The 24,579-nt window shown below is 36.3% G+C and overlaps 1 protein-coding gene across 2 annotated transcripts in view; it reads left to right on the forward strand.

Annotated features, from left to right (window-relative positions):
* Positions 1-3,585: 3,585 nt before the first annotated feature.
* MTX2 (metaxin 2) overlaps positions 3,586-24,579 on the forward strand; it is a 63,299-nt gene continuing 42,305 nt past the window's right edge. The window contains exons 1-2 of one of the 2 annotated variants that reach the window (XM_034954565.3): positions 3,598-3,864; positions 4,406-4,610. In XM_034954565.3, coding sequence (XP_034810456.1) covers positions 4,601-4,610 — 10 coding nt within the window. In that variant the 5' untranslated portion in view covers positions 3,598-3,864; positions 4,406-4,600. Of the gene's footprint in view, positions 3,865-4,405; positions 4,611-24,579 lie in introns of both variants that reach the window. The other variant, XM_003815536.6, reaches the window with a different exon arrangement.

Genomic DNA, 24,579 nt, shown 5'->3' on the forward strand with positions numbered 1-24,579 from the left:
TTGCTGACACCTTTTTAAAAATAAAACGTTTACCTTAAAATATTAACATTCTGTCAGAGAAAATTAAAAGGTAGATAAAATATCTTAGTATTTTAAACTTAATAAAGTATATATTCATCATAATAACTGCTTATTTTCTTACATTTAATACAGTAACATAAAAGTCTAGATTAGGGACATGAAAATATTCTATAATAGTTTTGCAAGAAAGTGATTTTATTAGGGCAAACAATAAGACTGTTAATGTCATGCATTGATATTTTATTTTAAAAATTGTGTAATTATTTTTTTAGTAACATATGGATTCCCCAGCACTTTTGTTTTATAACCTCATTCTTAAAAATTCTGGTGGCTTGTTTTCTTGTATTTCCCTCAATTGTGGTGATCTTAAACAGATCTTCAGTTTTAAATCTGCCGTTCATTCTAATACAGATGCGTAAATATATTTTCCCCAGTTGGCTATTTATTACAAAGACAGTTTATTTGTGGGCACCATAAAGACATCTGCATTTTATTGAACTTAATTTTTAGTAATAAAGACCTCCCACATTACAGATTCTTTCCAGCCTAAATGTGCCTGTGTGGGAAGCAAAAGAACCATCAGTCAGGGGGAAAAAGTGAATCCATATGGTGCTGATGATTCTGCTTCCCTGGCTAAAATGAAGAAAGAGTTGAGTATCGACAATGCCCCCGGCACATCTCTGTTTTTTTCTAAAAAGCATGCTGCTATGGCTTGAATATTTGTGTCCCTCAACAACTCATATGTTGAAACTCAATTGCCAATATGGTAGTATTAAGAAGAGGTGGGGAATTTAGGAGGTAATTAGGTCAAGAGGGCTCTGCCCTTATGTATGGGATTAGTGTCCTTATAAAAGAGGCCCAAGGGAGTTTATTTGCCCCTTTTGCCCTTCTGCCATGTGAGGACATGTACAAGGTGCTATCTGTGAGAACTGGGACCACCAAGACACTGAATCTGCTGGTGCCTTGATCATGGACTTTCCAACCTCCGAAAGTCAGGGCAGTATATTTCTGTTTATAAATTATCCAGACTAAGATATTTTGTTATAGCAGCCCTAATGGACTAAGGCACTTGCCATAATAAAGATGATTGGTGTCAGTCCCAAACCAGTACCTTCGAGCCAGCTCAGTTCATGCATGTATCATGCATCAAGCCATGGGTACTTAACTTAAATTTTAAGGGCACATTCTACTTTGCCTCTAATCTTGCTCTGTTTCTCTTGCATCTGTGTCCAGTCTCTGGCTCTTTCCAGTCTCTTCCACTTTGGGGCTCACTTCTACCCTTTGGATATGTTTGATTTTGGTTTCCCCAGTTGAATCTTCATTACTCTCTAGGGACTTTGGCTCAAGTTCCCACACAGGCCCTATGATATGGAGAAATCTTAAACTTCAAATCTGTCAAAAAGTAGTCAAAATATTGTGTCTTCAGCTTTATAAAAATGACAAACCAAAATTAATAATAGAACTTAAAGTGATGATATGTCTTCTTCATTATTACAGTTATACATAATTCTCCACTGTGAGGAGAACAGAGAGGGCCTGAAAGCTTTTCTTTTGCTTGATAACAAAGTATCTGGAACAGCTCATTTCTCTTGGTCAATAATACCTATGGGATGAGGAGGAAATTGGATCTCATGTATTCTTTACTATCAGTGTTACCTCTCTCTGCACAAACAAGAAAAACCTATTAATATTATCTTCCCTGTATTTCTACTATTCACAGCTGCTTGTCAACTCTGAATTTCAGCTATAGAGAAGACACTACTTCCTAAGACGCTGCTGTGTTTATGTCAATGTAAATTATTGGGTAAATTTAAATGCTGTTTAAGAAGCTTCCTTTTGCTGAGGGAGATGAAAATATGACTTAACCTTAAAAAAATTATGGGGCTGGGCACAGTGGCTCACGCCTGTAATCCCAGCACTTTGTGAAGCCAAGGCGGGTGGATCATGAGGTCAGGAGTTCGAGACCAGCCTGGCCAACATGGTGAAACCCGGTCTCTACTAAAAATACAAAAATTAGCCGGGCATGGTGGCACGCAACTGTAATCTCAGCTATTTGGGAGGCCAAGGCAGGAGAATCGCTTGAACCTGGAAGGTGGAGGTTGCAGTGGGCTGAGATCACGCCACTGCACTCCAGCCTAGGTAACAGAGCAAGACTCCATCTCAAAAAAAAAAAAAAGAAAAGAAAAGAAATCATGTTAAGATGAGGTCCTACTGGATTAGGGTGGGGGTCCCTAACACAATGACTGGTGTTATTTCTCAAGAAGAGAGAAATTTGAACACATTGACACACAGGGGGAATGCCGTGTGATGTGGCGGCAGAGATTGGAGTGATGTATCTACAAGCCAAAGTACATGGAAGATTGCCGGCAACCCCCTTCTCTGGAGACTTGCAAGACAGCATGGCCCTGCTGACACCTTGATTTCAGACTTCTAGCCTCCAGAATTGTGAGAATGAATTTCTGTTGTTTAGCCAACCAGTTTGTGGTAATCTGGCAGCTCTAGGAAACCAACCACGCTAGTTAAGGAGGCAGAATGAACAGTAATAGAGATCTACGGATATAAAGAATGGAAATATAGCTTTCTAAATGTCATGGACAGTAATTCTTAGAATACAGGTTTCCTCTGCAAAAACCTAGTAAGCTGTCTGACTTTTTGATTTACTGTGTGATTTAAAATGAGTTACCTCACCTCTCTGAACCTGTTTCTCATCAGTGAAGGGGGCTTTGGGTTACCAGCTCTGAAGCCTGTCCCACTTGTAATACCACCAATCTGTAATGCATATGATTTTTCTTTAATTGTGTAATTTAAGAAGCTATTAGGTTAAGACAAAGTTACTCAGGGAATTTAGTTTCTCCTCTTCCTGCCCCGTTCACCCCCGAAAGGTGAGAAGTGTGTGAAACTAAAGTATCTTATTCTCCAAGCTGAGCATCATTTCGGGTGTATGGAGTTGAAGGACAAATTACCTTCTGGCTTAGGCACTGCTCAAGCCTCCTTTCTGCCAAGCATGTTTGAATAAACAACAACAACAAAAAACACTAATGTCTATCCACGGACTAATCAACCCAGCAATATAATGGAATAGAGGGAATTCATGCAGCCTTGAATCTGCTCCTCGGAGGACTGCCTGGGCAGGCAGTTTAAACTCCTTAAGCCTATATTCTTATCCGTAAAATGGCGATAATATTATTACTTTAATGGGTTGTTGAGAAGACGAAGTCAAATAGAATATATGTATATATATATATGTATATATGTGTATATATGTACATGTGTGCATATATACGTGTATATATTATATATGTGTGTATGTATGTGTGTATATATGTATATATGTGTGTGTAGATATAGGTATATAAGTGCCTGGTATCCAGTGGGCGTTTACAAATGTTACTCGGTTACAAAATGCTGGCTTACAGAAAGGACGCTAAAAATCTCCCCGATTCCCCTGCCCGTCCCCTGGGTGGGAGACGAGTTGGGTACTTCGCTTCCACCTGCGGGGCCCCAGCGCACAGCCTGCAATTGGCTGGACGCAGCTCGCAGCGCCGGCGCCCCGTAGGACGGCGCGGGGGCGGGGCCGGCGGAAGCGCTCGAGTGCCGTTGTCGGCTGCGCCGGAAGTTCTTAGCCGGGCCTGGCGGTAACCTTGGGGGCCTCACTGCAGCCGCCGCTGCTGTTGGAGTGGGCTTTGCGAGTCTGAACGTTGGCGGGGCTAGGCTCATTAACTGCCGAGAGCCTCCGGGTTTGCGGTGGAGGACGCTGAGGCCCGTGGGGGGCAGGCACCCGGGCGCCGGGCCTCCCAGCCGACATGTCTCTAGTGGCGGAAGCCTTCGTCTCCCAGATTGCAGGTAGCGCGGCTGGCCGCAGACCCAGAAGGTGGCGGCGCGGTCTCGGGGAGCCGCGTGGGGTACAGGGCTGGAGCTTTCCTCCAGCCTTGCGGCATTATACGCTGAACCCGGCCCGGATGGTGGAGGCGGGCACGGACTACCAACCTTATCTCACATATGGGAAAACTGAGAAGGAGACACTTGGCCAAGGTCACCCCGCAGGAGCAGAAGTCCCGTCTCCTTCCCTTGGGCGGTACTTTGTCCCACCTCCCCATTCAGTTGGGAGGTGCTGGAGTATGAGGAGGAGGCCTTGGATTGGGATTGAGGTGGGGGGCGTTACCACAGGGGCAAGCATCTGAACGCTTCAGTCTAAGAGTGGTGGCAGTTTCTGGGTCTTGGTACTCAAAAGTTTAAGGTGACTGTCACTAATCAGTTGTTACCTATTGTTGAGGGAACACCAGACTTCTTCCTTCGTCTCCCAGCGACACAGTAGTGCCATTTGCTAAGACTCTAGGAGTTATTTATTTATTTGTTGAGACGGAGTTTCTCTTTTGTCACCGAGGCTGGAGTGCAGTGGCACAGCCTGGGCTCACTGCAACCTCCGCTTCCCGGGTTCAAGCGATTCTCCTGCCTTAGCCTCCCGAGTAGTTGGGATTACAGGCGCCCGCCACCACGCCCGCGCGGATTCATGGAAATGTTTTTAAATCTGCATGTACTTTAAAGAAATACTTTTGAGTCGGTGGACTGAACATGACTGATGTATATAGGTTTGTAATTTCTCTTATTGAGGTTTTTATTTATTGTAATGAAAGAAATTAAATATTGTTGAGAAAGTGAGGAGACTAAACATAGGTACTTTGAGATAGAGGCTAATGGAATTAGTCATATCTCCCTAGCAGTGTTTTCAACATGAGTACAGTAATGAAGACAGTTACCACAATAAATAGGTACATTTGAAGTAATAAGATAGTATTTTGGAAATGGGAAGTACAGAATATGTCATAAAATTTGCCGGAATGTTTTTCACTGCTTTGCGTTTGTGTGAACGTACATTTCTTTTTTTTCCTTCTTCACTTAAAAACATTATTTTTTAGAGGAGAGACGCTCCTACTAGATTGCAAGCTTCCTGAAAGTAGGGATCAAACTTGTTTTGTTCCCCATTGTATCCATAGTCAGTTGGTGCTCAATAAATATTTGCGACCCAAATCAATGACTAATCTTGAGATTTCAAGCAATGATTATTTCTACTTTTACCATTTATGTTGAAACAAAATCAGGCTTATATAGTTAGATCAGCGATTTAATTTAGTTTGCTACTATGTTAAAAAAAAAACAACTTCCCAGTGTATGTTGAGAGTGGTTCACTGTGTGCATGTGTCCTAATATGTGATCTCTTTTAATGAGAAAATGATGAATGTCTTTTAATAAACTTTGGATACTGCTTTAAGTAGTGACGTTTAAAAATTTCTAGGCATTTTGTCTGTCTGCCGTCTTAGGTATTTGTAGTGATCTGTTACTCTAGGAGGAAGCATTTAAAAATGGATAATTCAATAAATGGTGTTGGAACAACTACTAAGTCATTACACCACATGAATAAATTCCAGATTGATTAAAGATCTAAATATAAAACAACAAAATTGTAATAAAATAATTAGAGGAAAACATAGATTATTTTAATAATTCTTGGATAGCAGAAGAGGCCTAAGCAAAACTTAAGAATTCATAATCCATAAGAGAAGAAATTGGCAGATTTGATTGCCGAAAAAATTTTAAAACTTTGATAAAAGACATCTCAAGTTAGTACAAATAAGAAGACAAACCAACAGAATCAAGGACAAAGGATTGGAACAGGCATTTCACAAAAGGGTGAAAAATAGATGGACAGTGAACAGATGAAAAGATGTTCTCTGTCCCTAATAATGTATAGCATCCTCCCACCCCTGCCATCAGATGGACAAAAGTGAATATGATTTCTAGTACTAATAGGGCATGGGGAAAACAGTTACTCTCAAACTATTGGGTCTGTAAGTTAGTATTACTTTTTGGGAACGTAATGTAGCAATATTTATTAAAATGACATTCTCTGGCCTGAAAATTCTACTTATGGGGGTTTATCTGATAGAAATGTAAAGACCAGTACTTAAAGAAATACACAATGATATTAATTGCAGCATTATTTGTAATAGCGAAAAACTAGAAATGTTTTAAATATATGTCAAATTATTGTACACCAATCCAGCAATTCCGCTTCTGGGCATGTATCCAAAGGAATTGAAATTGTCTAAGAGGTATGTGCAGTCCCATGTTCATTGCAGCAGTATTCACAATAGCCAAGCTATGGAAGCAACCCAGGTGTTTATCAGGGGATGAATGGATAAAGAAAATGTATATAAGATACAATGGAATACTATTCAGCCTTAAAAAAGAAGGAAACCCTATCATTTGTGATAAAATGGATGGATCTGGAGGACATTATGCTAAATGAAATAAGCTAGACATAGAAAGACAAGTAGTGATCTAAAATCTAATCTTTTTGGGGAAATCTAAGAAAGTTGATCTCCTAGAAACAGAATAGAAAGGTGGTTACCAGAGGCTGAGGGGACAGAGGTGAGAGATGGGGAAGAGGAATGGAGAAGAGGAGATGTTGATCAAAGGGAACAAAGTTTGTTAGACTAGAAGAAAAAGTTTTAGTGATCTATTGCACTGCAAGGTGACCACAGTTAATAATAATGTATTATATATTTCAAAATTGCTAAAGGCTTAGATTTATAATTTTCTCACAAAAATTTAAGTTGGTGCGGTGATGGATATATTAATTACCTTGATTTATTCTTTCTATTCTTTGATTTATTCTTTAGTTCAAAATATCACGTTGTACCTCCTAAATATACACAGTTATTATTTGTCAAAAACATTTATACAAAAATTATGGTATGGTCACATTTTTACAGATCCAGAAATGAAGAAGTATATCTGTTAAATACGTTGTCTTGAAAGCTATGGTTATATTAAGTAAAAAGTTATAAAATAATATCTATTTTGTATGAACTCATGAAATCTATATAAACATACATATGTTTATATATGTTAAGAATATTCAACTAATTTTAACTAGCGATTGGGATAATAAAGATAGATTGTTGGTAGAGGGTGGAGGAACTATATTTCTGAATTGTTTGAATTACTATAGTGAGCATAGTTTACTTTTGTAATTTAAATGATTGTAATTGTTAAAATTTATAAGATTATGTTTTGCCAAGAAGTGAAAACAGGAGGCTGCCTTAATCTGTTTTGTGTTGCTATAACAGAATACCACAGACTAGGTAAGTTACAAAGAAAAAAAATTCAAGTCTCACATTTTGGGAGGCAACGAACTCCAGCTTCAAGGTGCCGGTATCTGATGCGAGCCTTTGTGCTCCATTATCCTGTGGCAGAAGGTGGAAAGGCCAGGGAGGGCAAGAGCCAGGGACTGAGAGGGCTGAACTTGCTTTTATAACAACCTACTCTTGGGATAAAGAGATGAATCCATTCATGAGGGTGGAGCCCTCATGACCTAGTCATCTCTTAACAATCCCACCTGTTAATACTGTCAGAATGGTAATTCCATTTCAGCATGAGTTGTGAAGGGGATATTCAGACTATAGCAGTGGTTAAAGTAATAATTTATCGGAAACCCTGTGTTTGACTTGTAAATGACTTATAAATGTGACTCAAATCCAGCAACTGTTCACAGTGTTCTGTTTCTGGTAGTACAGGTTGGAGATATGTATCTATATAGATCTGTTATAACTTAAGTAATTATGAATCTGTTTTTGTAGTTGAGAGCTCTAATTTTTAGTGTATCCAACACTTTGCTTATTACCTTTCCTTCCTGTGGACATGAGCTAACACTGATTATTTCTTTTGGAAACATTTAAAGATATCTGGCATCTCTCTGTGGTATTCTTGAAGTGACTTCTTTGAGATCCTTATTCATAAGGATATCTTTTTAGAAGTCTTCTCTGAACTCCCCAGTTTAAGTGAACTGCTTCTATCTCCTTACTACCAGTATTTCCCTTGCCAACTTTTCTCAGTTATCATTCCTAAATAGGACTTATTCTGTCCATTTCTACTGCTGTTACCTTAGTTCAAAGCTTTGTCATTTTTTGCTTAGATAACCATAGTAGTCTCTGAATTGATTTCTCTGCTTCCAGTCTGGCTTCCTTCCAGTAGAGTCCATACACTGCAAGCCTCAGTGGGTTTTTTGTTTGTTTTGTTTTATTTTAATTTTCCTTAAAAAAAAAAACCTCCTCTTGTTTTAACATTTTGTTGGTTTCTCATTGTCAGTAGGACAGCCTCATGTCTTGTCACTTCTTTCCTTGCCCCTTGCCTGAGATGTCCACTTTGCTTGAATAACTCCTGTTCATCCTTTAAGACTCTGGGCACCATTTTAACCATTTAATGTAAGTCTACCTGACATTTTTTTCCTGTCAAATGAGAAAGGTTTGTTGTCTAGTTTTTTTTTTCCTGATAATGATAATGATATGTTGCCATTATGGAAAATGAAAACAATCCAGAGATAAAGTAAAAATTACCTGAAATCATACCACACAGATTAAGACTTTAAAATTCCATCCATCATTAAAACTTTGATGAACAAAGCTATTTCATTCTCTTTCACTGAATTAAAAAAATCGACATATAATATGCATAATTTTTTGTAACCTGTTTTGTCATATATTGGGATCTCTTTTCATGTCTGTGAATGGAATTACACATCATCATTTTAAAATGGTTATGTAGTATTTCATTGTAATGAAGAAGCCAAAATTTACTTATGTAGTATTACTCGGATGGGTATTTAGAGAGTTGTTATCAGTCAGTTCAACCAGAGAAGCAGAAGTACCAGGATATCTATTTCTCTCTCGAGCCACACACACACATGCATGTATGTGCGTACACAAACACATGGCAAAGAATTGGCTCTTAATGTGGAGGCTGGCAAAGTAAGTGCAAAGCATGCAAGGCGGGCAGTCAGGAGCCGGGGGAGATCCAGGACTAAGCACTGGCAAGACCAGGTACTGCCTGGAGTGTCTGATCCCAGGGAGAACTTAGACCCTTTTTTAAAGGGCTTTCAACTGATAAAATCAGGCCACTTAGGATACTCTCCCTTTTGATTAATGTAAAGCTAACTAAGTAGGGACTTTAATTATATCAGCAGACTCTCTTTATGGCAGCACCTAGATTAGGGTTAGAAAAGCTAGGAGGAAGTGTGTGTCTGCTACAAAATGACGTTGCCTCTCTTCTCAACACCTGGCGGAGAATATCCCTTGTAGCCCACTTTAACTAGAGACATAGTAGAAAGGGGATTTTGGCAAGTGTATTCAGTGTAGGTAAGCTGATGTGTCCCAAAGCCATCACACGTGTGTGTGATTTTTGTCTGTTGTAAGCAGTGCTTACATAAAACATATTTATGCATCTGTTCAGTAGTTTTTTGGAATGTATTTTTTAAAGTGGAAGATAATTTTGAACTGTTCTTTTAGCTTAATATGGAAAGAAATGGTAAGTTATGCTTTTGAGTGAATAGTTGTTTCTCTAGATGATGATGTGCTGGATTTAGAATTTTTTTTTTTTTTGAGGTGGCATTTTACTCTTATCACCCAGGCTGGAGGGCAATGGCACAACCTTGGCTCACTGCAACCTCCACCTCCCTTGTTCAAGTTATTCTCCTGCCTCAGCCTCCTGAGTAGCTGGGATTACAGGTGTCTGCCCCCATGCCCAGCTAATTTTTGTATTTTTAGTAGAGATGGGATTTTACCATGTTGGCCAGGCTTGTCTTGAACTGCTGGCCTCAAGTGATCTGCCTGCCTTAGCCTCCCAAAGTGCTGAGATTACAGGTGTGAGCCACTGTGCCCGGCCTAGAATTTTAAAAGGATAAAAATAGACCTGGATATTATTAAAAATAGTTTAAAAATATTTTATAACCTGTATATTTGTTTTCACTTTTTTTAATGGCGAGATTTTCCAATACGTTACTCACATTTTGTTTTTTTAATTTTGTTCTTCCAGTCAGTTGGTTATGAATATATCATAGGGGAGGGTTGTGTAATCCCGTTTGGGCTACATGACCACATTTGGAGCAGCCAAAAGGGTAGAGTACTTGGGTGGACAGGCCTAACTCACTTGCCCATCCCTGTGCCAGGAGTGGCTCCAGGTATTAGGGCTCCACAGTGCCACCAGATACACAAAAGAAGGGAGAGACGTGTTGAGCACTAAACAGCAGAAATTGGCTGCAGTGTTGATTGCTTCCTTCACCTTGCTTTTACACTTTCTATGGATTTTGAAGTGAAAGGTCTAACCTGGGTTCTTATTCAGCTACTTCCTAGCTGTGTGAACTTGGGCAAATTAACTGCCTTTTTAAGCCTGAGATTTCTCATTTGTAAAATGGTGAAAATAATAATGTGTTACTTTAAAGATACAATTTTGGTAAAGCTTTAAAAATTTATTTGTAAATAACAGATAATTTAATTCAATAATATGAAGTATCTACATACAGTTATTGCAGTTATTAAAATTACTTAGTAATGTATCCTAGAATAATTTGTTATTCCAGGATGTTTATTTCAAGATATATACATTTGATATGCTCCAGCCATGTTTATTTTCATTATAAAATTGAATCTTGGTATAGGTCATATTGGCGGTCTGTTAATTAGAATTGCCATAGCTGGTTATTGATAATAAGAGTAAGCTTTTGAGCTACTGTGTTAAATGATTTATATACGTAATTGCTAATAATAACAATTTGGTCTTGTTAGGTATTTTGTGGATAAGAATACTGAAACTCAGTATAAAGGTTAGGAACAAGGTCATTGGAGTAAGAGCTGGAGTAAGCTCAACCCTGCTTCTTGTTGACAGGCCTTTCTAGTCCTCAGTTTCCTCATTTGTAAAAGGGGATAATATATTTATAATGTATGTTAAGTATCTAGTATAGGGTGATAGATAATAAATGTTCAGTACATGTTACTTTCTATTGTTACTTTTATTGCCCAAGAGCCTTTCACCTTATAGTAAGGGGTCCTTTGAGGATATTAACTCTTAACATGTAGTATCCCGTTACCATTTTGGACAGCAGAAAATGCCCAAAGTATTCTTACTTTTCTTTACTCATATACCATCTTTTCTGATTTATTACTCCACCGGTGCCTTGCCATATTTTAAGCACATCAGTTAGTTTCATCATACTATAATTTATTAATCTTTTGAAATAAGAACAATATCTGTTCTGTTCTTTATTTAGAAGCTCAGTAAACTATATAAAGGATGAAAAAAGAATGGTCGGAATATTCCATTTATCTCGTGGGCATTTGGGTGCTTAATTATTTAAATTTATTAATAACTTCATTTAAGCAGTAGCATTAATTTATAGTATGAGCTAGGAAAGTAGTTTTGCAGGGTTCCATGGAACCCATATGTATGCATCTTGAAAGTGTGATTAAAACAGGTATGTTTTTAAAAATTTGTTTTTATATTGGTAATAAAGTGTTTTCATTCCGTCCCTCCTCACATGAGTACTGGGGAATCTGGACTTGAAAAGCATTTAGAAGAGTTCCAGAGGCTAAAGGAAGTAGAAAATAAAGGTTTAAAGGCTTTTGTAATATAGAAGTGTTGCTATTGCTCACAATGAAGAAAATGATGGTAAAGGCTTGTATATCCATGTATCAGAATATTTAATGATGACAGTTGCAGCAGATAATTGAAGAAATACAAGGCATTAAATTCATTTTTCTCTTTTTTGAGATGGAGTTGCACTCTTGTTGCCCAGGCTGGAGTGCAGTGGTGCAATCTTGGCTCACTGCAACCTCTGCCTCCTGGGTTCAAGTGATTCTCCTGCCTCAGACTCCTGAGTAGCTGGGATTACAGGCATGTGCCACCACACCTGGCTAATTTTGTATTTTTAGTAGAGACCAGGTTTCTCCACATTGTTCAGGCTGGTCTCGAACTCCCGACCTCAGGTGATCTGCCCACCTCGGCCTCCCAAAGTGCTGGGATTACAGGCGTGAGCCACCGTGCCCAGCCTTTAATCTTTTGCTCTTGAAAATAAAGATATTTTGTTATTTTTACTCAGTATTCTGAGGATTTTCCAGTATTGAGGAAGGCACTGAGGAATTATTAAAAAGTTATTGAACCGACCGTCACGTTTAAGAGAATTAAAAAAAAAAACATATTAGTCATATGAATAATCTTACACAGTTGTGCTTATGACCTTGAAGATACGAAGCTGAGATTGAATGGTGCAGATGGTAAAGCAAAACAGTGACAAAATAGGTTATACTTCAGACTAGAGGCAAGATATAGTTTATTGACAGCAGTGGATCCTGTATTTTATTATACTGTATTGCTGAATAGGTTGAAACTGGTTTTTTTTTTTTTTTTTGAGATGGAGTCTTGCTCTGTTGCCCAGGCTGGAGTGCAGTGGGGTGATCTCAGCTCACTGCAACTTCTGCCTCCCAGGTTCAAGTGATTCTCCTGCCTCAGCCTCTCAAGTAGCTGGGATTATAGGTGCCCACCACCACACCTGGCTAGTTTTTGTATTTTCAGTAAAGACGGGGTTTTACCATGTTGGCCAGGCTGGTCTTGAACTGCTGACCTTATGTGATCTGCCCGCCTCAGCCTCCCACAGTGCTGGGATTATAGGTGTGAGCCACTGCACCTGGCCAAAACTAAATTCTTAACAGCAATATTATGTAAATTTTTGAAAACTTTGATAATAAGATCCCTTCAGAGGCTTGTTTTCTGCTAATGAAATAGTTCATAGGCTGTAATATGAGTTTTAATTTACTTAATGTGGTTTATTAACATTTTATACTCTGAAATTACATGATTTTTAGTTTTTAACTTAAAAGATTTTGGTGATGGGTGCCCCATAAAATTTGTCAGTCTTATTTCTTTGAAGACTTTTGAGTTATTAACGTTAGCCCAGGCTTGCCATATTTTGGTGAAAATTGAAAGAAAACGCCACCAAACTTTTTAATATTTTTCAAACATTTTTGAAGTTTCTTGATAAGCGGTTATCAGATGGACTGAAGATATCAAATAGAGATGAGATATTGAAAATTCAGGCTTCTCATTTTTTTTTCAAAGACAGAAGTTATAATATTCAGAAAATCCAGCTATAGACATTCATATGTAGAAGTATTTGCCTTGCCAGTAAGAGGAATGCATGCTTTAATTTTTTATTGCTTTGTAAATGATCCTCTCCTCTATTCTTGAACACTTTTCTTATTTTTGTACACTCTATAAATGAATGATGGTTTTGAACTTTTTTACATCAGTAATAAAAATGAAATTTGATTGGTTAGTAATAAAGAAGGTTCTTTTCATAAAAGCAATCATTTTGTCATGACAATTCTCGTTAACTGTAACTGTGTTGGCAAAATAGAAACCATAAAATGCATTTCACTGTTTTTATACACTTAGCTATGTTTTTTTGCTGATCATATATTTTATCTCTAAGAACTTGTATAAGCCAAAGAATTTCTTCATAACTTGATCTGTCTTTAGATGGAAAAAATAGGCTTTTGATGTGTATATTTATTCCAGTGGATACAGTATCTTTGAGTATTACAATGGTATTTACCCCCACGTCATATTTTATTACCTGGTCAATTTAGAGCACTAATCAGAACTTTATTTGAATAAATTGTGTCATTTGTATAACATGAAGAGGCCATTATTATTCCAGTGTTTATTTCTGTAAAGTAATATTGGCAGCTGACTCTTCAATGAACTAGCCTTCTTTTGACCTCCATTTCTTTTTATTGTTAGTCCTTTTTTATGTTATAGAAAAATGTTTTGGCATTATGAATTATAAGTAATGTTTCTTTCTTATTTTATAAATTTAAAAAAAGATTATGTCTTTATGAGAAATACCATAAAAATAAAAGTTGCTATCTAGTTTTTTGTTAGATGCTATCATTGTTATTTTTACTATTACTGTTATTACTGTTCATCGATTTAAGATTCTAAGTTGGCTAGTCCAGGAGAACTAGTTACATAATGTTAACTATTTAAGTGATAATTGACATTTGTTCTTACATTGAGATTGTGAATTATTTTTGATGTATTTTCTCCCTAAACAGTTTTCTCCTTTTTGCCATCTACGTGCACTGATTTTCTCATACTAGCATTTGGTGGCTGTTTGGAGAATATAAAATAATTTTAATATTAAAATAAATATTTAGAAACGGTGCTAATGTGTGAGAAATTACAGAGTGCAGATTATAGACAAATATAAACTATGCTTTCATTATTTACTGTTTTAGATTATCTTTGTATCATAGGTAAATGACTATTGGTTTGACTTTTATGAAAAGATATAGTTAGATTTGACTTTAGCTAGAGTTGTTTCTCTCTTGGATTCTCTTTTGTTTCCTCAATCTGTGAATAATGTAGCAACTGCCATTTAGGTCAGTTTTTAAAGATGGATGTAAGCCATTCTAGTCACTGGGTACCAAATCCTGGGGACTAGAGGCCAGGGAGTCAGGGTGATGTGGTCAGCAAATTGGAGATATAGTGAGATTTCAGGAAGGCAAAGATTCAAGATATTGGATTAATAAAGTGAAACTGATGGTAGGGAAAGTGCAAGTGTCAAAATCTATGTCTGAAGCAGTAAAGGGAATTTATAAACATAATATGGTCAGGAGTCACCTTGGTAACCGATTTAGATAAACGGAATTCTGAGGCTTCAGATGAGTCAACATTTTGTGTGATTAATAGTAACTATCAAAAGTCTTAACTGTCAAGTTACTTTTGCAGTGTAACAAACCACCCTAAATTTAGAGGTGTAAAACAGCCACTTTCTTATGTTTATGAATCCTGTGGGTCAGTAATCCAGACAGGGCACATGTTGTGAGTGGCACAAGGTGAGATATAACCATATCCACACACATTTGTGTCTTTCCACAAGGTCAGACTTTTATTGGTGCTTATTCAGTCATAAAAGCAATAAGCAACATCGAGTTCCTTAAGGAGGCAATTCTCCTTAGTACTACCTGTTCACTCAGTAGTCAGAGCTGTGGCACATAGACTACTACCTTGACTGTTACCTCATTTCCTGTTTCCTTCTTCTTGGAGAATCTTGCAGTTTTGTCAGCATTTCAGGTGGTATAATAATAAGTCATTCTCTGTGGGGGATAATTTGTTCTATAACTAGCTGGGAGGAGTGAAGGAAGAGGAATAGAGTTTTTTGGTTAGCTAGCTTGATATGAGATAGCACAGTATAGGTACAGTACCTGGAACCATAATCACATAGTAGATACTTAAAAAAATAGGTGCTGTCATTACAGTGATTGTATTTGGTTTAGATGGGAAGAACTACTTAGTTTGAAGGATATTTGTTTTCTGTCTCTAGAGTTAGATTTAGAGAACCATTAAACTATTGCACTGTGAAGGTTAATGTTGTTGAGGTCTGACAGTTGTGTAGGGCTGTTTTTGTATCTGTTTTTTGGCCAGATGGATTAGACTTTTACTCTTAACCAGCTGTTTTTCTATAGTTCTGCTGTTGATCTCATATTCATTTTTAGTTCTGAGAAAAACTCATAGTATCAGTGCTTCTTTTTTTTTTAAATTTCAGATTACCATTTTGAAAATGAAAAAAGTTTGAGTAACAATTACAAGACTCTTCTGTTAATTTATCATTATCATATGTAGTTGGCCTGCTTTTTATTGGAAATTAATGAAAAATAATGGATTTTTTCCTTTTTTTTTCCTTTTCTTTTTGTGATGGGGTCTTGTTATGTTGCCCAGGCGTGCCTCAAACTTCTGGGCTCAAGGGATCCTTCTGCTTCAGCCTCCCAAGTAGCTGGGACTACAGGTGCACACCACCATGTCCAGCTATGATGGATTATTTTTATAATGGATCAAAGTCTAAACATAACCATTTGAGAACATGACACATACATACTTATTAAGGAAGAATGGAAAGTTTTAAATTTGACTTATATTTATTTACTTTACCTGAGTTATTGGCTTGTTGGTGCTGTGAATTTGTTTCCTTGACCCTTGTTAACCTCTAGAAGTTTGTCAGGTTTACGAAATTGGTCCTTGAATACCATTTTGAAATTGATCTCTAGTCACAGATAGATATCACAACTGATATTCATAATTACTAACTTATTTTTACTTTCCTTATCAAATACTTCTAATGGAAAAACTATCATGTTACCACTTTGATTGCAAAATAAATGTGGCCTGAGTTCATTAATCTTAAGGGCTTATTCTTGAACATTATAAAATAGCAACATGTTACTAAGGCATGTTTTAAAACATGGCTTTAAGCCATAGCCACAATGCTTAAGGAGAAAAAGATGGTCAAAAATCTTCTTGAAAAAAATTAATCTACACACATCCTTACTACCATTTTCTCTGAGCTAAATGAATGAAAGAGATAAAAAGAACATAATCTTATCTCAAGTGCCATCTGTGTCTCTAGGATGGTCTTTGTTGTGGTGTTCACAGACCATCTGCATCACATTTACCAGGAGTGCTTGTTAAAGGTGCAGATTTTTGGTCCTCATCTCTACAGTATCAGAACTCCTGAGTTTAGGAAATACATAACTTTATCAAGTTCCTCAAGTGTACAGGAAGAGTTGAGAACTACTGTTGTAAGATAATTATAATTGCTTTAATTCTAATAATTATTTCCCAAGAATGTTTATTTGTGAGCTCTGCAGGAGGTTAGCTAATTTAGTTGTGTGTTCACTGACTGTAGAGCAACACTACTTGGGTTCAAATCCTGGCTGCTGTCACTTACTAGCATTGTGACTTTGGACAAATTACTTAGCTTGTGCCTCAGTTTTCTTATTGTAAAATTGGGAAAATAGTAATAATAGTGTCTACCTCATAAAGTTGTGGGATGTTTAATATATGTCAAGCACTTACATGTACAGTAAGTACAATAAGTCTTTTAAGATTTTCTGTTCAGCTTTCTTGAGATATAATTTACATACCCTTTTAGATTTATAATTCAATGATTTTTAGTATATTTACATAATTGTGTGACTATTGCCACAATCTATTTTTTTTTTTTTTTTTTTTAGTTTTCCACTCATCTCTGCAGTTACCACAGTCTAACAGTAGGTTTCCATCACCTCCAAAAGAAACTCCTTGCCCATTTACAGCCACTCCTCATTCCCACCACCAGCCTGAGTCAACCACTGGTCTACTCTGTTTCTGTAGATTTGCCTCATCTGGACATGTCATATAAATGGAATCATATGTTTTCTTTTGTGTCTGGCTTTTTTTTTATTGGGCATAATGCTTTTTGAGGGTCATCCATGTATTTATGTTGTAGCATGTATCAGTACTTAACTTGGTTCTTTCTTATTGCCAAATAGTATTCCATTGTATGGATATGCTGCGTTTTGTCTGTCCATTCACCAGTTAATGAACATCTGGGTTGCTTTCCTTTTTGACTATTGTGAATAATGCTGCTATGAACATGTGTATATAAGTCTTTATTTGGATATTTATTTTTATTTCCCCTGGGTGAATACATAGGAGTGTAATTGATGGGTCATATGGTAAAATTCTGTGTTTAACATTTTGAGAAATTGCCAAACATTTCATGGTCCCATCAGCAACGTGTGAGAATTTTTGATTTCTCCACATTTGCTAAACATTTGTTATTGTCTGTCTTGTTGATTATGACCTTCTTATTGGGTGTGAAGTGGCATCTCATGGTGGTTTTGATTTGCATTTCCCTAATGACTAATGATGCTGAGTATCTTTTCATGTGCTTTTTGGCCATTTGTATATCTCCTTTGGAAAAATGGCTATTCACATTCCTTGCTCAATTTTAAAAATTGGGTTATGTTGTCTTTTTATTATAGGGTTGTAAGAGTTTCTTAGATATTTTGGATATATGCTGTATGAGTTTTGCGGAATCTTAATTGCTGTCGTTATTGTAATCATCATCTGCCTAAATAGAAGTCTAGTTTGTATTTGACCAGGAGATAGATTCTAGTTATTCTCTAGTTTTATTTGGGCTCCAACTTTGGTTGTGAGAGGGAAGTTCTGCCTTCCTTTTTCTGTGTTTTCAATCTTTGTTGCTTTCCATCTTGTGCTTCTAGAATGGCAGGGTATTAAGACCCATCTGCCTTGGGTATTCTACTGTCCTCATTCATTCATTATTACTCACTCTGAGTCTTTTTTTTTTTTTTTCTGAGATGGAGTTTCGCTCTGGTTGCCCAGGCTGGAGTGCAGTGGCATGATCTCAGCTCACTGCAACCTCCGTCTCCCAGGTTCAAGCGATTCTCCTGCCTCAGCCTCCCAAGTAGCTGGGATTACAGGTGTGCACCACCATGCCCGGCTAATTTTGTATTTTTAGTAGAGATGAGGTTTCACCATGTTGGCCAGGCTGGTCTCGAACTCCTGACCTCAGGTGATCCACCCACCTCAGCCTCCCAAAGTGCTGGGATTACAGGCGTGAGCCACCGTGCCCGACCCACTCTGGGTCATTTTAATCTTTTGCTTACTACCTTGTTCCAAATGAATGGGTTGCTGGAGATAGTTATTTGTGGAATATTATTTGAGTTATTTGCCGTAGTTCAGTAAATTGGACTGAAAATCTCTAAATTCAGTAGTTCAGTAAATCTCTAAATTGGTGTTTTAGAGATTATACACTGTCGTGTATGTTTTTTTTCTTTTTTGTGTGTGTAATGTGTATCCCAAACAGAATTAAGCCTTGTTATATGTATACCAGATAATATTGTCATAATGAGGTAGACTTCAGTGTTTTTAACTTCAGACATTGTAAAGGTACACATAAGGAGATAGGCCACATGATACCTGTAAAATAGAAGTGCCTTATGGGCAGTTACTTGGTTTTCTTTATAATTGTGCCTTTAGCTCTTAGAATGGTGCCTGACATTTTATATGCATTCAATGTATTTATTGAATGAACGATAAAACTGATTTGTAGCTGTGGCTAAATTTACTTTCTGAAATAAGATGTATGTATAATTTACTATACATATTTATATACACTGAGTATCCCCAATTTGAAAGTCCAAAATCTGAAAATGCTCCAAAATCCAAAACTTTTTGAGTGCCAACATGATGCTCAAAGGAAATGCTCATTGAAGTGTTTTGGATGTTTGATTTTTGGGTTAGGGTTGCTTAACTGGTAAGTATATAATGCACATATTCCAGACTATGAGAAAAATCCAAAATTGAAACACTTCTCATGTCAGGAATTTTGGATAAGGGATACTCAACCTGTATGTAACAAGCAATAATGGATATACAATAGACTCTTATGTCAGTCAACAAGTTTCTTTTTCCTAAAAACTTATGATGATGTGTAGCCAAAGGAATAGTTCTAGTCTGAATCTTCTTCTAGAAGAATCTTCTAGAATCTAGGACTTCTTTTGTATTTGTGTCTAATACTTCTCTATTTTGTCCTATAATGTTTGCTTTCTGCTTCAGGATTTCTATTTTAATTGAAGGTAGTCTATATCTTTGTATCTACACCTGCTTGCAAATGTGTTTTTTAAGTAGCCTTACCACTGTGCTACACAATACTGACTGCTTTTTTTTTTTTTTAACGTTTATGGAAATGACAATATGACGCTGCACTTCCCTGTTCTCCAACACAAGCCATTTTCTTACATAAACACTGATCTCTGACTATTAAGGTAATGGGAAAATGGTTTTAAACACCTTTTGTGGGAAGAGTCACTTCTGCCTACACATCCTGTATCCTATCATTAAACATTCCCTATGAAACACTAGCTAAGGGGCATTACTATTTAATAATTTCATGACCATCATTATATAGTTATTTTTGACTTGCACTATAGTTTGCAGGTTGAATTGCTTTTGAATTTAATATATAGCCCTTAAAATTTCAGTTTTGATAAAGTCCCATGTCATCATATTTTAAGTCTAAACATCTTAAAAATCTATTTTAAATGAAACCTTCATATATTGCCTAAAACTTGATGGGTTTTGAGCATGGTGTCTATGTTATCACTGATATCATTAGTATAATATTTATGTCAAATTAACAAATTTCCTTCCTTTCTTTGTGTGTCTTGCAGTAACTTGTCCATGTTTAAGAGCTGCCGAATGCTCTTTGAACATTTTGTTATAATAGCAGTATTTGCATTTACAACTTTGGCAGGAAGCCATCCAAATTTGGAGATAGGCTACCCATGTTTCTTGCTCCTTTTATATAACACTGTCTAAATAGTCTTGCTGTGCTGAAGAGATGACATCTATGAGCTTTTGGAATCTAGTTGCCTAAGGATAAACTGAGTTTGACTTCATTAGTGCACAAATGATAGGTTTGTGTAGAGTTATTATAGCATTAATCAATTTGATGGATTGGAAATATGACAGAACTGAAGCAGCATGTAATATTAGTGCCTATTATTCTGGAAATTATGTCTTCACCTACATTCATGTGGCAGAGGAGTCATGTACATCAAGAAGGCAGAACTTAAAGAAACAAACAGGGCATCTCTTTTCATGGCCCTTCTCTTAATCCTCTTATATTAGATCATCAAGAGATGGACCTCAGAATTAGACTAATTTTTTTTAGGTCATAGCACTTTCATATTTTGAAATACGTTGATTTGAATGGAATAAATAGATACATAATCCTAACCTAATATTTAAGAGAATACTACAAGTAATATATAAAGTCTTTAAGAGACTTACGGGTATACATATGTGAATTTATTGGTTAGCAGTCATTTCATTAAAAATGATAATGGATTAATAGTAAAGAATATTTTTTTTTTGTATTGGTTGATAAAGCTTAAAAATAGGTAACTTAAAGATAATTAAAATGAATGAGAAGCAAATACTTATTTTTTTGGGTCATGGGTGTTGCTTTATCATGTGTGCATTTCTAACATTTATGCATTATTTATTTTATGGCTTTCAAAAGTTCAAGAATATGTGTCACTTCTTTTTGATTTTACTTTGTTCTCCAATATAAATACTTATGAGTTTCTTTAAGAAATATTCATTTGCATAAAAAAACTCTCCCACTAAAGCCTGAAACCTTAAGCAGCATCTCTTTTGCTCCTGGTAAAGAAGACACTAAATATAGACTAATCAGGGCCTGGGCAAAATTGGGAAGTAGGTAAAGAACTAACTGGACTTTTAGTAACTAATTGGATATGCACTTAGTTATGAGGTGCTCTGATATTTGCTTTATTTCTAGGTATTCTTTTTATCTGCAATATAGGGATATATTCTTTATAAAAATGATAAAAATTTAATGCATCTTTTGTTAGAGAATACTATTAGAATAGTAATTCTAATTTTAAAGAGTGAATTAATGTAGGTCACTAGGAGTACCTTAGAGTAAGTTATTGCTTTGGTATGAAAGTGGTACAGGAATTTCTTTATCATGAAATAATTAATTTCTAAAAGGTGGGTAGTTTAATTTAGAACTCTTATAATGAAGATATTAGCTTAAATGATGCCTATATAAAATTTAATCTTGGTTAATTTAAATTTCATATTTTGGCATGTATTATTGTAGATGTCATCTTCAGTTTGGAGTAATTGAGAAGCCAAGTTTTTAATAACCTTGGGACCACAGGGAATTTTTCACATTCTAGGAATTTACCTACTAGAAAGAGAAATAAGTATTGACATAACAATATGATAGAGTAGAAAATGATATATAAGAAAAATGCAGACTGCTATGGACAGTATAGATAAAGGAGAAATTAGATTTGCTTAGTCCTAAAAGCCTTTTTGATGGATGTGGCATTTAAACTTGGTTGAGAAAGGTATAGGATTTGGGTATATGGCAGTGAAGGAGTATTCTGAACTTAAGGGGAACAATTTGAGCAAAGTCACAAAGATGAGAAAGTATGAAGTTTGTGGGGGAAATTTGAAGTACTCTGGTTGATACAAGGGTCATGTTAGGGAGGTAGTAGGCAGGGATCCCCATTCTCCTCACTAATTCATGTGTGTTCCCCCCGCAAGCTTTCTCCTTGGTCAAAAAGGATGATTTTATCAGAAGAGAGCAAGACTCTTCCTTGCTCTAGAGTACATGAATGACTGGGTTTCCTGCAAAAACTTCAAATAAGTAGTTATTTAATTAGAACGGCATTCTCCAATGTGGGATGAGATGTATGTAGGAGCAAGGGATGATTACTGACTTTGTCTGACCTTGGGAAAGAGAAGAGTAGAGAAGAAGTTGTCCTTTTGGATTTTGTCTTTTCCCAAACCAAGAGATCAGCTTTTTATAAGGTGTGGATAATAATTTTCATGATTCATAGATTTATATATGAAGACAGTTATAGAGCTCATTTCCTAGAATGATACCTACATGTTTGATTTGTAGATTCATTGCCCAGTTTAGGATTTCAACTTTGGGCACTCCTAGGGAATAACTAGTTTTTTTTTTTTTCCTCTCATGTCATGCTTTACATGTAATATGTGTGCAAGACAACCCTTTGAGATACAGGAAGAAAAACATATAAATTAACTATATATTTCTTACCTTTGCACTAACACTAAAACTGGAAATCTCTTTCTATACAATGTTTTATATTAAATATATAGTTTACATCAGATGTTACTGCTGTATCACTCCTCAGTTCAGCTTATCTGACAGTCTCACTTTTCCCCTTTCCATTTCCTATGACTCTAACCCAAGAATCACCATTTATGAAAATCTCATGTCCTTATCAATAAAAATTTGAGCATGCAGGCCTGAATTTAGAAATCATAAAGTTTTTAATTGCTGAGCCGATATATCATGCACATTATAAAACATACACTAAAAAAGAAAGTAGAGTTAAAAAAGATAAAATTCAAATTCCAGGAATTTTAGGCAGCTATTTAGTATTTTTTTGAGTTGTGTTGTTGGTTATAGTGTTGAAGTTGTTTGAGTAAAGTTTATTTTATTTTTTATGTTTTGCCATGAATTTTTCTTATCTTCCCTGCTACATTCTTAGCCTGAATAGTACAGAGTAATAACAACAATGATGATAGTGCTAATAATGAAAACAAATGTTTATTCAGCAACATTTACTGATTACCTGCTATGTGCTAGGTTCTAGGGATGAAATGGTAAGCAAAAATCAGACGTGAATGCTGGATTGATGGTGCGTATTTTCTCATGGAGAAGATAAACAATCAAATACTTAAATGTAAAAATACAGACGGGGAGTGCATGCTGTAAGAGCTTCTAAAAGGAGTGTTTGAACTATTCAAGGAGGTCAGCGAAAACTTCCCTGAGGATAGAACTGGCTACATAATTTTTAAGGCCCAGTGCAACATGAAAGTGTTCAAATATTATCCACTTTCAAGACTGAGACAGCAGAACATTAAACCAAGCAGGGGGCCCTTCCAAGTGCAGACCTTATGCAACTGCACAGGTTACACGCTCATGAACCTGGCTGTACCTGAGGAAGTGATTTTTGAGCTGAGATGTGACAATACCATAGGAGGATAAAATTGTTCCAGGCAGAAGAAACTGCAGTGGGGAGAGTGGTGCATTCAGAAACTGGATGAAGGCCAGTGGGGCTGGAGTGCAGAGAGTCAAGGTTGGGGATGTGTGTGTGATGAGGTAGGCTGATAGAGAGGGTAACTTGAAAGGCTAAGTAGAGCCCTGTAGGCCATGTTGAGGATTTTGTTCTTTATTCCAAGAACCACACATAACTATTGATGTGTCTTAAGCATAAAATTTACTTTTGATGTGGTGAGAATACCAGTAACTTGCACTTTGACAGCATTGGACAACTTTCTTCCTCAGCCTCCATTTCTTACCAACCCCTTTTTTAGAAACTTTCAGTCTCACCTTCTGTGTTTCTTCTAAGGCTGTCCCTTCCTTTAGGTGTGTTTAAAATGGCACTTCACACCAGGGTGATAGAAACTGAAAATAGGTAGAGTAGGTGAGTCATGACATTTTATTTACTATTGAAGTAGTTTGTGGTCTAAAACATTTCAGGTCAACTGAAGAAAAACTAGTAAAATATAAAAATGTTTTATTGTTGTTTTAAAATGACTTTCCTTTTAAAATGCCACAGATTTTTAAAATATATATTGTCAGCATCATGATTTTAAATCCTTAATCTCCTCTTTTACACATGCTCAGGAGCAAGGGGTGATTACTGACTTTGACCTTGGGAAAGAGAAGTGTAGGGAAGAAGTTGTCTTTTTTTGTCTTTTACATAATAGGTATTCCCAAACCAACAAATAAGCTTTCTTTCTGTTAGGTGTGGATAATAATTTTCATGATTCATAGATTTACATATGAAGACCGTTATAGAGCTCATTTCCTAGAATGATACCTGCGTGATTGATTTGTAGGTCCATTGCCCAGTTTAGGATTTTCACTTTTGGCATTCCTAGGGAATAACAAACTAGAGATTTTTTTTCTTTCATGTCATGGTTTACATGTAATTTACATACAATTTATCCTAAAAGGTTATTTTTTCAGTAATTTGCTGATGTCAGCTTGTTTTTGTTTCCTTTTATTTAAAAAACTGTTATACAAGTTAATTGGGTTCTTATTGAAATTTTACTTTGTTAAAAGTTGACAGCAAAATAAATTTTGTTTCATTGCTGTGTTGGTATGTGTGTTGAAATTCAGTAGCCCTTACGTATATGTGTAATATTGTGTGTAACAGCATACAAAACTATGTGTAGTTCATTATTTACTTGATGTTTTCATGGCATTATCTCTAAATACGAGTTTAATTTTGTGTAGCCCAAACCAAA

This window comes from Pan paniscus, chromosome 13 (assembly GCF_029289425.2).
Source record: "Pan paniscus chromosome 13, NHGRI_mPanPan1-v2.0_pri, whole genome shotgun sequence".
Lineage (NCBI taxonomy): Eukaryota > Metazoa > Chordata > Mammalia > Primates > Hominidae > Pan > Pan paniscus.